Raw genomic sequence first — 14411 nt, 5'->3', positions numbered from 1 at the left:
TTTGCTTGGACAGTGGCAGTTGCCTCCTCATTGGCCTCCCAGTGACCCATCCTGGCCCCTCGCAGCCATCCGCCAGAAGGACCCTCTGAGCACCTGGGCCAAATCACACCCATTCTCTGCTCAGATCCCTATCTTGGCTCTCAGGGAACTTGCCCTGGATAGTTCTCGCAGGAGCTCCGAGGCCCCATGGGATCTGGGAGGCAGTAACAATGGTTAACACATATGGACCCTGAACTCAGACTGCCTGGGCCTGGATCTCAGCTCTGCCACTTACTAGCTGTGTGAACGTCAACAAGTAACTTAACCTCTCTGGGCCTCAGCAGTCCCACCTGTAAAGTGGGGATTGAATGGTCTAGAAAGCAGAGGTTGGCAAGCTTTTTTTCTTCTTTTTTGTGGGGTGTATGGTCCGAGAATCAAACCCGGGTCTCCCACAGGAAGCTTTTTATATAAAGGGCCGGACAGTATATATTTTAAGCTTTGTGGGCCACATGGCCTCTGCCCCAAATACTCAACTCTGGAGTTGTGGTACAAAAGCAGCCATAGGCAATATGTAAATAAATGAACTGTCAATAAAACGTCATTCACCAAAACAGGCAGTGGGCAGAACTGACCCGGGCTCTAGTTGGCCAAGCCCTGCTCCAACGGGTTGTGGGGCAAATGAAATGAACTCGTAGAGAGGACACACCTGACCTGTGAGCGCTGCAGCTCTGACTCAGATCCCACAGCCCCGCAGCCCCCCTTCTGACCACACTGACCTCTCTTTGCACACCCCAAGTTCGTCCCCACTTCCAGTTCTTTGTTTCTCTCCTCCCACTCCCAGGACACTCTCCCCCAGGCTGCCTGAATACACGCCTCAACTCAATCGCCACGTCCTCAGAGAAGGCCCCTGTATCTCTTTCACGGCCCCCTGCTCTGTTGCCCTCCTGTGCCCTGCCCTGAGAGCAGGCTCCTGGCGAGCAGGAACTGTGTCTGTCCCATTCCCTGAATCTCTCAGGGCTTCACTTTCCCCACCTTTAACATGGGTGTCATCAGAGTTCCGAGCTCTCAGAACTCGTGGTGGTGACTAATGGGGGTAATTAATATTAGGCACTCAGAACAGTGCCCGGGGTCACGCAGACCTTACTGGGACCACTCCCTCCCTGCTCTGGGACGAGCCTGCCGGGCCTCACCTGTGTGCAGGAAGCATTCTGTGATGAGGGGCCAAAGAGTGGGGCTAGAGGGGCAGGCAAGACAGGGAGCGAGACGGAGGGCACCCCGGGCTGGTCCCCCAGTGACACAGAGACCCTCGTCCTCTCTCCACCTTTAATGGTCCTTAAATACAGCCCCAGGGCGGGCCGGGGTGGGGCGGGCCTCAGCTGCATTTGCAGGAGCGCACGATCATGTTGGACAGCTGCTCCACCTTGGGCTTGCGGCCCACGTAGTACACGATGGGCAGTGGCTCCAGCGCCTGCGGCACACAGCACGGCGCCGCTGACGCACCTGGGTTGTGCTGGTTGTACAGGGCCAGGACCTGCGGGCACCGGGATCGGGGTCAGGGCTCACGGCAGGGGGGTGGGGGGGTGGCTGGGGGAGGGGACGGACCCGTCCCTCCCCGGACCCCATCCCCTCTCTCCCCATCTCCCTCTCTGTCTCTCTCCCTCCCTCTCACTCTCCACCCCATCTCGTTCTCTTTTCTCATTCTGTCTCCCCATCCCTTCTACCTTGTTCTCCATTCATCTCTCTCTCCGTCCTCCCTGCCCCTCTGTTACTCTCTGTCACACCCCACCCCAGATCTCTCTCTCCCTTTGCCTGTCCCTAACTCTGCTCAGTCTACAGCGGCTGCCTCTCTCCCCACATCTTTACCTTTCACTCTGCCACCCCATCTCTCTGCCTCTATCTGCTCCCATCCTGCCAATTCATCTCTCTGAACTGACCTGCTCTCTCTCCCCCCCTTTCCCCTCCCTCCCCGCAGCACACGCTTGGGCAGGCGCACCTTGCTGTACTGCGTGTCGAGGCTCCAGATGTAGGGGCAGGGCCCCAGGCAGAAGTTGGCATGGTAGCCCTTGGGCTCGTGGATCCACTTCCAGCCCAGGTCCTTGCGGAAGTCGATGTACAGCTGCCGCACGCAGCAATTCTTCTCCGTGGAGCTGCGGGCGGGGGAGGAGCGCTGGTCAGGAGGGGGAGGGGCAGGCTGTGGCCCATCCGTCCCCGAGGGAGTGTGTGTGTGTGTGTGTGTGTGTGTGTGTGTCCCTAGATTGCTTCCCCCCACCCCCCACCAGCGAGTCTCCTCTCTGTCTCCCTTGAAGCCCTGTGATAACAACCCTAAGGGTGACAGGAGGCTCAGTGCTGAAGCTCATTAAGCACTTCCCACGGTGGAGCACTGTGCTAAGAGCACCATAAACACACAGAAACCCATGCAATGCTCGAAACAAGCCCAGCAGAAGCCAACTGGCTCTCCACAGGGGAGGGCTATAGAAATCACGACACATCCTCAGTCTGGAACACTCTGCAGCTATAAAAAAAATCAATGCAGCTCAAAATGTACTGATGTTTTCCATTTGTGCAACAAATGTTTATTAAGCTACTACTGTGTGCCAGGCTCTGTTCTCCGGGGCACACAGTGCTGAATGAAGCCGACAAATCCCTGCCCTCTTGGGATGCTATAGATCGTAATGCTGCATCTCTGCTCCGACCATGACCAGGGCTCACTCAGGGCAGATGTCTAAAACCTCAAGGTCACAAACCACAAGTGCTACCAGATCTAGCTGACCTCAACAGCCACGCTAGCCCACCCTCACTCCACTCCAGCCACACTGGCCTCCAAGCTATTTTTGAGGCAGGTTCTACCTCAGAGCCTTTGCACTCGCTGTTCCCACAGCCTGGTACGCTATTCCCACTTCATTTAAACTTCTGCTCAAATGCCCTTCACTCGGGGAGACTTAACTCCTAGAATTGTGCCTGGCATACAGTAGGCGCTCAATAAATATCAGTTAGACAAATGAACGTCACCTCCTCAAAGATTACTTCCTGGACCATCTTGTCCAAAATACCAACCCAAATGACTGTTAATTCTATTCAGTATAATAATACCATCACAGTAAGATGAGAAAATATGAAAATGTCCATAATCAAAGTGTGGCAAAATAATGAAGTCAGATGAGGGTGTGTGGAGTTCATTATACTATCTTTGCAGCTTTTTTTGGAATTTTCCATAATAAAAAGTTCTTAGAATAGGGGAGAAAAAACAGCCCCCAACATCTATTCCTTTACGTCCCTTTCCTCTGATTTATTTTTCTTTGTAGAACACAGAGCCACTTGCTATTCTATTGGAAACTGGTCTATCTCCCCTTTCGTCTGTTGTCCTCTGAAGGCAGGGGATTCTGCTTTGCCCTTGAATGTGTACCCAGTGCCTACAACAGTGCGTGCCACACAGCGGATATCTCAAATGGAGGATGTGTAAGTGAATCGATTAACAGATTAAGTTTTGAAAAAGCAAGTTGTGGGCTAGTAGTGTATAAAACTCTACCATTTGGGAAAAATGAAAAAGAATATCCAGAGGTAAGTTCGTGTGTCATGCAGAGACCATCTCTGGAAGGATCTACAGAAAAGTGGAAGTCAGAGCTGGGGGGTCTCTGAGCGCCCCTGCAAGGTCTGGTCGAGGGCAGGGACTGAATTATGTCCCTCATCAAGACATGTTTGAGTCGCAGCCCCCGTCCTCCGGGTATGAACCCATCTTTGACGATAGGTAAAGGTTTGGACTCACTTGTGAACAGGAGCTTTCAAAGATCCTGTTCGGATGAGGCCAAATTGACTGAGGGTGGGCCAGCCAAGGAATGCCAAGGATTGCAGCAAGCTGACAGCAGAACGCTGCCGGCTCCTGGAGGAAGCCGGTCCAGGTGAGACCTGCATTTTGGCCTTCAAGTCTCCAAAACCGTGAGACAGCCAACCCAGCGCATGGTCTTTGTCATAGCAACCCCAGCAAACTAAGATGGTCCATGCGCATGTATTTACGTATTCAAAACGTAATAGATAGATAATTAGTCAATTAATTTCAAAACACTATGAGGCAGGTCTTATTATTCTTGTTTGAGAGATGAGAAAACTGAGCCTCAGAGAAAGGGAACGATGCTTGATCACTGAGAGCTCAGGGTCAAATTCACAGCTGGCCCTATGAGGCCCGGGAGCTTCTGGCCTTATCTGCCCAAGCAGAGGGGGAAGGGGCAATGACACAGGGTCTCTGGCAGGGGGAAGACAGGACCTTTCCAAGAGCCACAGAGCCTGAGGAGGGGGTCAGGAAACACATCCCTGTGAGCTCAGCCTGCTCCCTCTCCAGCCTGCCGGGGCCTCAGTCTTCCTATCTGTCCAAAGGTGGGGTGACGTTTGGGTCAAATAAGGTCCTGTTAACGTGACGGCCAAGGAGGCTTCTGGAAAGTTCCTGGCTTTCGGTTTCCCAAAGGGGTCCTGCACTCACAAAAGGGCAAGAGCCACTGTCTAGAATAATCTTCAGTTTCTGATACAGCTGCGGTTGAAGTTCTGAGGTCCTAAGTTTGAACAGCCTGTGGTTCCTGGACCAACAGCAAAAGCCTCACCTAGGAACTTGTAAGGAATGCACATCCTCGGCCTGTACCCCAGACCTGCTGAATCAGAAACCGGGGAGTGGGGGCGGGGTGGGGGGCAGCAGTTCATGGTTGACAACCCCTGATGCCTGCTGGCGTCTAAGAACCACCCTCTAACTCATCTGTTCAGTACTCGCGGGGGCGCACTGCCTTCCGGGCCCCGGGACACACACAGTTCTCACCTTGCAAAGCCCTTGCAAAGCATTTCTGCCATCCCTGTTTACCAAGACCCCGCAGGGCTGGTAAAAGGAGTGGAAATCTCCCTGGGGCCCCATATCCACCATGGGCATTGGTGAAGGGGGTTAGGGAGGCTTTCCAGTGGAGGCGGTGTTTGAGGATGAAGAAGAAAAACATTTTACTATGGAACGTTCCAAACATAAGCAAGTGTAGAGACTAGTATATTGAACCCTCTTTTTACCACTACTCAGTTTCAACAATTATCAACTTATGGCCAATTTCCTGTATCTCTACCCCTAACCACTTCCGTTCCCCCACTGGGGTATTTTGAAGCACCCACCATCCATCTTATCATTTCACCCAAAAATATTTCAATAAGTATCCCTAAGAAAATTAGGACTATTTTAAAACAGAACCACAGTGCCATGTAAAAAAAAATCGACAATAATTCCTATCATCAAATATTCAGTCAGGTTCCCAATCCCCTGACTGTCTCATACCCATCTCTTTTTTTTTTTTTCAAATAGTCTGTCTAAAACAAGATCCAAATAAGGTATAAACATTGAATTGGTTGATATGGTTCTTAAGATTCTTTTTTAAAATCTACAGAACTATCTTTCTCTATATATATTTCCCCCTTTGCATTGTATTTGTTGAAGAAACTGGGTCAAGTTTCCCACAATCTGGATTTTGCTGATTGCTACCCTGTGGTGCTGCTTAACATGTCTCTCTGTCCTCATATTTTGAGAAAATTGGTAGTTGAATCTAGAGTCTTGGTCAGATTCAGATTCTACTTTTTGGCACAACTTTCTAGGTGAGGCCACGTGAGAGCATCCTTACACGGAGGTCTGGGGCAGGCTGGCGCTGTGATGTCAGCAGCCGCTGCACTCAAGGCCTCAGTCTGTGCATTCACAGGGGTTGCTGAGCTGACGCGGAGCAGGGTCTGGTCTCAAAGGAGCCTGGGGCAGAGCTGACTTTAGGGAAGGGAGAACCGCACATAACAAAGCCCAGAGGCATGGCCAAGGCATTCTCAGCAAGGTCAGGTTCTCATTTCAAATTCTCAACATCCTAACTCTGAACCCAACATTTTAACTGTCTTGAATCACAATATTGCAGCAGCCCAAGATGTGACTCCAAGAGTAATTTCCAACTTTCTAGGATTCCCACATTCCAACTCTCGAGGATCTTGGCATCTGTGAATTCCAATATTTCAATACTGCATTCCAACATTCCACAGTTCTGAACCCATCATGCAAGGGCTCCAACCCACCACTTTTAAGATCCCAGCTTTCCAAGATCCTCTGGCTGGCAAGATTACTGAGTCCCAACATTCTGGGATACCAATATTCGGACTTTCTCTGACTCCAACATTTGCAGACCCTAATATTTTAATACAGGATTCCACCATTCTGAGCCCAATATTCAAAGACTCCAACCTGCCAACATTTGGGGAATCCAATCTGCCAACACTAAAAGAATTCGACATGGGCAGTCTTCCGATTCTTAATTCCAAAATTCTGGCATCCAGGATTCCAGCTTTCTTTGAGTCCAACATCCCCAGATTTCAAACTTTCTAGACTTCAAACTTTCTAGAACACCAACGTGCCAACAATATGGGAATCCAACATGGCAACCTTCCAACAGGGAATTCCAACTTTCTCAATGTCCAACATTCTAACAGTCTCTGATTCCAACACTCCAGCAAGAAAGCGACCCAAATCCGATTCCGGGACTCTCAGTCCCCACATTCCAGCATGCTAGGACTCAGACCTGTCCCCTGAGCCCTCCAGGCTGGAAGAGGCAGCACCAGTCAGGTGCCCATCCTGTAGTAATGCGTCAGCAGACACTGGACAGGACCCCAGCCTGAATGGGCTCAATCTGAGGCTCGGAGGTTCACCTGAAGCAGTAGTCGGTGTCCAGGGCACGGCGGTGCCGGGAGCTGTGCAGGTTCTGGGCCCTGTCCAGGGGGGTGGCCATGAGGAGCAAGAAGGGCCGGTTCATGCCTTGAATGGTGGCCAGGTCACCCCGGCGGGGGGACGTGAACCCTGCTTTGATGGGGAGGGGAACAGGGAACAAGACATACACTCGCTCAGAGGGAGGGATCGGTGCAGGGGGAGCAAGTCAGGGTGGGGGGAGATACACACATGCTCTCAAAGGGATGGGACAGGAGGGGGGCACAGGGACACACACACAACTCTCAGAGGGAAGGATTAAGGTCAAGGCCAGGAGAGTAGGCAGGAGTGGGCCAGGAAAGTGGGTCTCACCGTTGATGCCCACTTGGAATGTGTTGTCTTTGTTGTCACAAGAGCAGTGGGCGCTGAGGCGGAAGCCCTCTGTTTCCCCTGTGGGAGTGGGGAGAGGGAAGCCAGTCTGAGGGGTGGCTCATCCAGCCCCTGGGGGGAGAGGGAAGGAAGGAGGCAAGCCCCAGAGGGCTCCTTCCAGCCTCTCCGCTTGCTCTGCCCTGGATCTGCAACTCCCCTGCTCTACTTCACCACATTCCTGGCACCTTCTCCTTCAGGTTTTGCTCAAATGTCGCCTCTTCAGAGAAGCCCTCCTGGACTACATGCCCTTCTGCTACTGTGATGTCACTTTTCGTTGTTTCCATCGTATTTACCTTCTGTGACATTTGGGCTTGGCTATTTATTTCTCTGGTCATTAGCAATAAGAAGCAGGGTGTGTGGGAGCAGGGGGCCTTGCTTTTCTTGCTCCCCACTGGGCCTGGCCCGTGGTGGCAAAAGCAAATGTTTACTGTGGGCACACTGGGTGCCAGGCCCTGTGCTAAGCGTCCCGCAGGTGCTATCTCCTCTAATCCTCACGCAAACTCCCCATTCCACAGACGTGGAAACTGAGTCACATGGGTGGGAAAAAGTAGAGCTGGGATGCAAGAGCAGGCCAGACCCTACCCTCATATAGGAATGGTGGGGGGTTGACATTTCTCAGCTGAATGAGCAGGCGATGTCCTGAGCCCCTAGTCTGGGCTGGACACTCTGCTGGGAACTCGGGCCTCCCACTGCCCAGAACCCTCCTCCCAGCCCCCACGCTCCCTAACTCCCACCTTTCCATCTGGCTAAAGGCTCCACATGCCAGCCCAGCCCTCTCTGGGGTGTCCGTCTGGGTCGCAGGTCCATTCCACGGGGTTCACCAGCCTCACCCAGCACAGGATTAACAGTGGATTACCAATTCCTCACTCCGGTTTGCGAGGCTGGGAGGAGGCCAGGCCTCTGGTACCAAACCCGTGGCCAGGGGGAGGGGGTGCCAGGGTTCTTCTATGTCCCCAGGACCCCATCGAGAAAGAAGGGTGGGGCAGGCGAGCATCCTCACCTCCTTGGCTCAGCCAACGACGCACAACTGAGGTGACGTCGAATGACAACCATTCGGCCGTGTCGCTGGGGTTCAGCAGCCTGTTGCTGAGGTAGCGCCAGGAATCGTTGCTGTATTTCTGGGGCAGGCAAAGTGGGAGAAAGAGACAGCGGGGAGATGCAGCCATGCCCCCTCCACAGTGACGGCACCCCCACTCCAGCTGTCCCCCAAATGGATCTCCAGGTACGTCCCTCCCACACATCCAGGCTGTGCAGCCATGCAGGAACCCCCGCCCCCCACAGCATCCCTCGGAGGGCGGTGGGTGATGAGCTCTAGTCTGGGGTCCCTGACCCCCTGCGGGGCTGTGGGTGTTTGCTGTCCCTCTCTGGGCCTCACTTTTCTCACTGGGGATATGCTGGGTCCCTTTCAGCTGGAACAGCCCATCATGCTGAGAGTCTGCTGCTGAGATTCGGGAATCCACTGAGCATCCGGTTCAGCAAATCTAACACCTTGAATTCTGAGAGTCTATCACTTTCATGTCAGAAGTCACTCTATAACTCCCAGGGTCGAGATCATTCCAGGAATTTAGCATTTAATAAGCCTGACAAGTACTAGGAGACTGACGTTCTATAAACACAAGAGTCTAGTGGGCCAGACACTGAGATGTTTCAGGTGCCTGGTGTCCTGGCTCCCAAACTACTGCATGGAATGACTTCTTTCTGGATATGACACGCTGGGGCTGAGAGAGCATCGTGGAATTCTCTAGACTCCAGGAAGTTAACGTTGCTGTTAAAAGTCTAACATCTGCCATCCTACACGTCTATGTGACATGGATTCTAGGTCGTAGAATCTCGCAGAGATTCTGACCCTTTGGCGACTCCAGCCCTTCCAGAGGCCCCAGTCCTTCTGCAGATTCAGTCTACAGCAGTGCTGTCCAAGAGAACTTTCGGTGATAGTGGAAATGTTCCTTACCTGTGAGGTCCAAAATAGACACTACCTACCTGTGCTATTGGCCAATGAGACTGAAGGATTGAATTCTGAATTTTATTGACCCTTAATGAACTTAAATAGCCACACGTGGTTATAGCGGCTACCATATTAGACAAAGCAGTTCTGAGGCTCCTAACCCTTCCCGAGCCTCCAATGTTAAAGATCCCAACTTCTAAGGCTCCAACTCCAAAGTGTGTAACAGTCGAGGATGCTGAGAGTCTTACAGTTGAAAGGAGCCCTGTGATTCTGCTGTCCACCTGCCCCCTTTCTATGGTTAGAATAGCTCGGAGGCTGTGCATTTGGATCTTGGGGCGTCCAGCTTTGCAACCGCCCACCGGGCCACCCAGCTCCATCCTGGCCCAACTCTCTGCCCGGGCCCCCACCTCGTACAGCTCCACGTGCTGCTCCACTTTTAACTTGAGCCTCAGTAGGCGCAGCTCTGCCTGGGAGAGCAGAATGGGTTCGGGCACAGCTTCTCGGAGCTCCGACGTGTTGAAGAACATATATATGCTGTGTGGGCTAGGCTTGATTTTCTCATAGACCTCTAGGGGGGAGATACGGGGATAAAGAGGATGTCGGGAGTTGGCAGGGGGTTGGGGAGCGGCCACATCCCCATCTAAGGGCATGGGCTCCAGCGTCCGACTCTGACACCTCGGGCATGTGGATTCCCCCCTCCCCGCGCTCAGAGTTTCCTCCTCTGTAAAAACTCTGGAGTCCTAACCACCCTTCTGTCCCATGAAACCTCATATGTCAAGTGCCCACCCAGCATAAGACTGGCACCAAGGGGAGTACCATGCCTACTTGCCCCCCACCCCCACCCGCCTCATGCTCAGAGCCTCACATGCAAGTTGAACTGCAAAGTAGGAGTCAAGGGCCTGGGCTTTGGGACAAGTGCCTCTGCTGCTTTCTAGCTGTGTGACCTTGGGCAAGTCACACTCCCTCTCTGAGCCACAGTTTCGTTATTCTTTGGAAGACAGCAATAACATCCAGCTCCCTGCCTTCCAATCCAGGCTTTCCTAACTGAAGTATTGTATAACCTCGGGCAAGTGAATTCTTCCCTCTGATCTCCAGATCCTCACCTGTCAAATGAGGATCAAATTCTTAGGATTATAGTGAAATGCTGGTGTAGGTAAAGCATGTTGCACAGAGACCACCACACGGGTGAGCCGATAATGTGTGTTTCAAAGAGCACTCACTATTTGCCACACACTATTCAAAGTCCTTTACAGAGACTAAGACATTTAAATCTCACTGAAAGCCTATGAGGACGGCACAACCGTTATGTCCATTTTACAGATGGGAAAACTGAGGCACAAAGAGATTAAGGAATTTGCCCCAAAGTTACACAGCTAGGAAGCTGCATAGTGGGGATTGAAACTCAAGTAGTCTGGTTCCAGAGACTGTCCTCTTAACCCCTAAGTATGCTGCCCCCCTAATCATGACATTACTATTATTATTATCAGCACCATCATTATTACTTATTTCCTCCCTTAACTCTCTCCTTCAGCCGGTTAGAGTAGGTGAAGTTCATGACAGGTATGTAGGTAGGAATGACTGCAGAAGAAGAGAATTAGGAAACATTTCCTAGTCTAGGGAATGTTGGAAGTGGGTTGAGAGGGCAGGCCACCAACTCCAGTATCCACTGGAGAGGCCAGTGCTCTAGAGGGCGCCGGCACTAGTGAGGGTGAGGGGGGTGGGGGTGGAGAGAGGATCTGTCGGGAAATGGGCAGAGGAAACCCCAGCCTGTCGCCCCTTCCCCTACTCTCCCCATCCCAGCCAGGCCCGCCCCAGCCAAACACAAATAAATCCTATTTCTGGCCCCGACAGTTACTCAGCAAACCCCAAGGGAAAGGGAGAGCCAAGGCTGGGGGAGACAGATAGGGAAAAGGGGGAAAGGAGGGGACAAGCAGGGTGGGAGTGAGTCGCACAGAGGGAGGGAGCTGGGGAGACCTCAGAGAGGGGACGGGTGGGGGGGGGGGGGAATGGGAATTCGGGAGAGATAGACAGAAACTGGGAGACCCACACAAGGCAGTAGATGAACAAAGAGGAATCACACATACAAGGAAGAAAGAGATGGGTGCAACTGGGGCGTGATGGAAAGTCAGGCAGAGACGGGGAAACACGCACACGCGGGAAGAGAGAGATATGTGGGGCCGCCGCAGACAGCGAGGCAGTCTGGGATGGGGGTGGGGGGGACCCAGAGACGGGGACACGGAAGGATCCTTGTTAGAGAAACCTCTATAATGACCCTGACGCGATGGGAAAGGACAAGAGACCGAGATGGGAGAGTGACAGGCTGGCCCCGCAACCTGGGCGCAAAAATGGCCCCGAGACAGGCAAGTTCACGCGGGGCGCCGGGACGCCAGGGTCCCTGCGTGGGCGCCGACCCGGCGGACCCACCGGTCGCCCCGCCCCCAGCCGGGATGGGGGGAGCGGGCGGGAGGCGTCGCTGCCGCGGGGGCGGGGCACGGACCTGCCTCGTCTCGCCCCGAGGCTCGGCGCTCGCTTCCCGCCTCCCCCGGGGACACGGGAAGGAAGAGGGAGGGGGGCAGGGAGGGCGAGGCGGCCGGACGCTGGGGTTTCCCCAGCCGCCGCGAGAGGAACTGGGACTTTGGGGTCCCAGAGCTCAGGCTTGAGCTCTGCGGGGTCCTCCTTCCCCCTTTCCGGAAGCGCAGGCTCCTCCCCCCGCGCGTGGCGCCCACGTGGGGCTGTCTCACCCCGACCCCCTCGGTTTTCTCAAACCGGGCTTAGCAAGTCACCCCCGCTCACCCTCCCCCCTCTTTCGGAAGGTACAACTTCTCACTCATTCCACTCCCATCCGGCCGCGTGCGGGGGGAGCTCCCTGCTCCCAGCATGACACCCTCCGCCCCCCCCCACCGCCCCAGGTCCACCGTTCCCACACTTGTCTCCCCTCTGGGTAAAACCATTCCCGTGACCCTGTAATCCAGTTTTCCCGGAGGGTCGCTTCCTCCGCGGGCTCCCCCTCTGTATCGCACGTGTCCCTCTACGAAACACCCACGACAGCTCCCCGGGACCCTTCTGGGGTCTGCGCTTCCCTCCCGCTAGCCTCCCCCTCCCCATGACCCCGCGGCCCCTTCTCCCGGCATTTATCACTTTCCCCCTTTTTCTCTCTCTGGGACCTTCGTCCCAATCCTGCGTGTCCCTCGCGCCCTCTGGAAGTGGTCCGCTCTCTCACTTTCTCGGCACCTGTGGGGGGTTCGCTTCACCAGCTTTTCTGACCTTCCTAAATTTTCGCGCCTCCGGGTTCTGGGGCAGCTTTTTCCACCGTCTCTCCTTTGCCAAATACCGGGGTCTTCGCTTCTCCCAAACCGGGTTCCCCTCTCCACCCCATAAACCTCCGCATTCTAGCGCGCCGTGGGGGGGAAGCCTTTCTGCACCCCGCCCCCTGCTTCTGTCTCTCCAGGGGGTCTCTGTCCACGAGCTGCTTGTTCCTGCCGCTACCAGCACCCCCCGCCCCCGGAAGCGGTCCACTCCCAGGGGTCCTGAACCTGGACGGGGAGGGGATGCTGAGCCCCACCCTCTTTAGACCCCTTCCCATGAGCCCGGGGGTCCTGTCCGTCCAGCCGGTTTCCCCTGCCAGGAATTTCCTCCCCTGGACCCCTGCACACCGGCGCCCCCTGGGGGCCCCCTCCCGGCTCCCTGCCCCCCGAGCTCACTCTGGTTGTTTTCCACCATTAGCACGCGGGTGACCTCCTTGGCGTAGTAGTCCTCCTCGGGCTCGGGCTCCGGCGGGGCGCTCTCGCCGGCCACCCGGTCGCGGGTGCTGTTGTAGAGGGCGAGCACGGCCTCGGGCAGCGGGCCGGGCGGCACCTCCCCCTGGCTCGGGGGGCTGGCGAGCCGCAGCTTGGACAGGATCTGGCCGCGGATGGCCTCGATGCGCTTCCGCTTCACCAGCTCCATGTCGATGGTCTTGCAGGTGGACAGCCCCGCGGCCGGCCGGCCCGGCGTCAGCACTAGAAGCCGCAGTAGCGGCAGCAGCAGCGGCAGTAGCCGCAGCCCGGAAGGCGGCATGGGGGAGGCGGCGCCCCTCGGCACTGCCGAGCGCGCGAACGGGGCTTGGGTGGTGGGGGGAGGCCCCGCCCCTGCAGGGGCTGGGGGTCTCCCGGGGGAAGGTAGGAGGGTTTGGGGGGCAAAGTCGAGGCCCTCCGGGAGAAGGGTGCCGACGTGGTTGGAGGGGAGGCTCTGGCGGGGTGGTGGTGGTGGGGTGGCTCGGTATCCCACGGAAAAGATGGAGATGGACGAGAGCTGGTACCAGAGGGTGGATGGTCTTGAATGGGGGAGCTAAGTCAGGTCTGCGAGAGATCCCGTCTCCCGGAGGAGGAAGGGTCCTCGGATGCGCCGGGCCTCAGGAGGGAGGCCGGGTGGCCAGGGAGCGGCGCGCAGGGGGGCGCGCCGGAGGTCCGGGGTAGATAACGTCTTCGCGGGAGTCCGGGCTTGCGGCTCCTCAGGGCTGGTCCGGAATGGGGGCGTCTGGGGGACGCGATGTAGGGGGCCGGGAGAGAGCAAGCGTCCGAGGCGAGGGTGGGAGTTCGGGGTCCCTAAGTCCTGCCTTCTCGCGGGCAGCGCCGGGCCAAGCGGTCCCCGCACCTCCGGCTCCCAGCGGCAGCGGAAAAGTCTCAAAACTTTTTTTTTCCTCTTCTCCCAACCAGTTCGTCCCTCCTCCCGCTCCTCCTCCCCCTCCTCCCCGCAGTGGCGGCGGCGGCGGCGGGGGCGGCGGCGGCTGGTTTCGGACTCTGGGGCCTCGGGCTGCTCTGCGGCAGCTCCTTCCTCCGGCTCCGGGCCGAGGCCGGCCCCGCGGGCGGCTCAGAGCCGGGGGGGTCCCCCGGAGGGGGCGTCCCCCCTTTCCCGGCCGGGGCCTCGCTGTCTGGTGGATCCGCGGCAGCAGGAGGGAGGGGGACGGAACAGAGCGCGTAGGGCGGCGGTGGCGGCGGCGGGGGACCGGCTGGGTCGGCAGGGGGTTTTGAAGCCGCCCCGGCCCCACCCAGGAAGCGCACGGGGCGGGGGCGGCCCCCAGGGGAGGGCACGGCGGGGGGCCGGGCCACTGTCTTCATCTCGAGTGGGCGGGCTCCGAGGGGGGTCCCTCTGGAGGTGGGGGGGAGAAAGGGCGGGCACCCTGGCTCCGCCCCATTAACTGGGTGCTGCCTCCTGGCGGCCGAGAGCTACCAAAACGTGCGACCGGGACGCGCGGGGCTTTAGAGGCGGCGGGAGGTCAGCAAGAAAACGAGGACGTGGAGTGTGGGGCTGTGTGTGTGTCGCTTGTTCGGATGGGGACAAAGGGGAGAGTGGAGCAGAACAGGGGCACACAGAGCGGGGAGAAGGGTCAGAAGT

The 14411-nt window shown here is 56.2% G+C and overlaps 1 protein-coding gene across 2 annotated transcripts; it reads right to left on the bottom strand.

Annotated features, from left to right (window-relative positions):
* Positions 1-1288: 1288 nt before the first annotated feature.
* On the bottom strand, positions 1289-14044 carry TGFB1 (transforming growth factor beta 1). 2 transcript variants are annotated; one of them, XM_077131762.1, is made up of 7 exons: positions 12740-14044; positions 9446-9606; positions 8094-8211; positions 7037-7114; positions 6670-6820; positions 1973-2126; positions 1289-1510 (listed from the first exon to the last, which is right to left on the bottom strand). In XM_077131762.1, exons 1-7 carry the CDS (start codon positions 13092-13094, stop codon positions 1352-1354), a joined length of 1176 nt encoding a protein of 391 aa, XP_076987877.1. In that variant the 5' UTR covers positions 13095-14044; the 3' UTR covers positions 1289-1351. The 2 variants fall into 2 exon arrangements, with proteins under 2 accessions (XP_076987877.1, XP_076987878.1); XM_077131763.1 differs by having other exon boundaries at positions 6670-6817.
* Between the last annotated feature and the right edge of the window lie 367 nt (positions 14045-14411).

The sequence above is a fragment of the Tamandua tetradactyla genome, chromosome 16 (assembly GCF_023851605.1).
Source record: "Tamandua tetradactyla isolate mTamTet1 chromosome 16, mTamTet1.pri, whole genome shotgun sequence".
Lineage (NCBI taxonomy): Eukaryota > Metazoa > Chordata > Mammalia > Pilosa > Myrmecophagidae > Tamandua > Tamandua tetradactyla.
The sequence above is the reverse complement of the archived record's forward strand: the minus strand, read 5'-3'. Positions and strand labels throughout refer to the sequence as shown.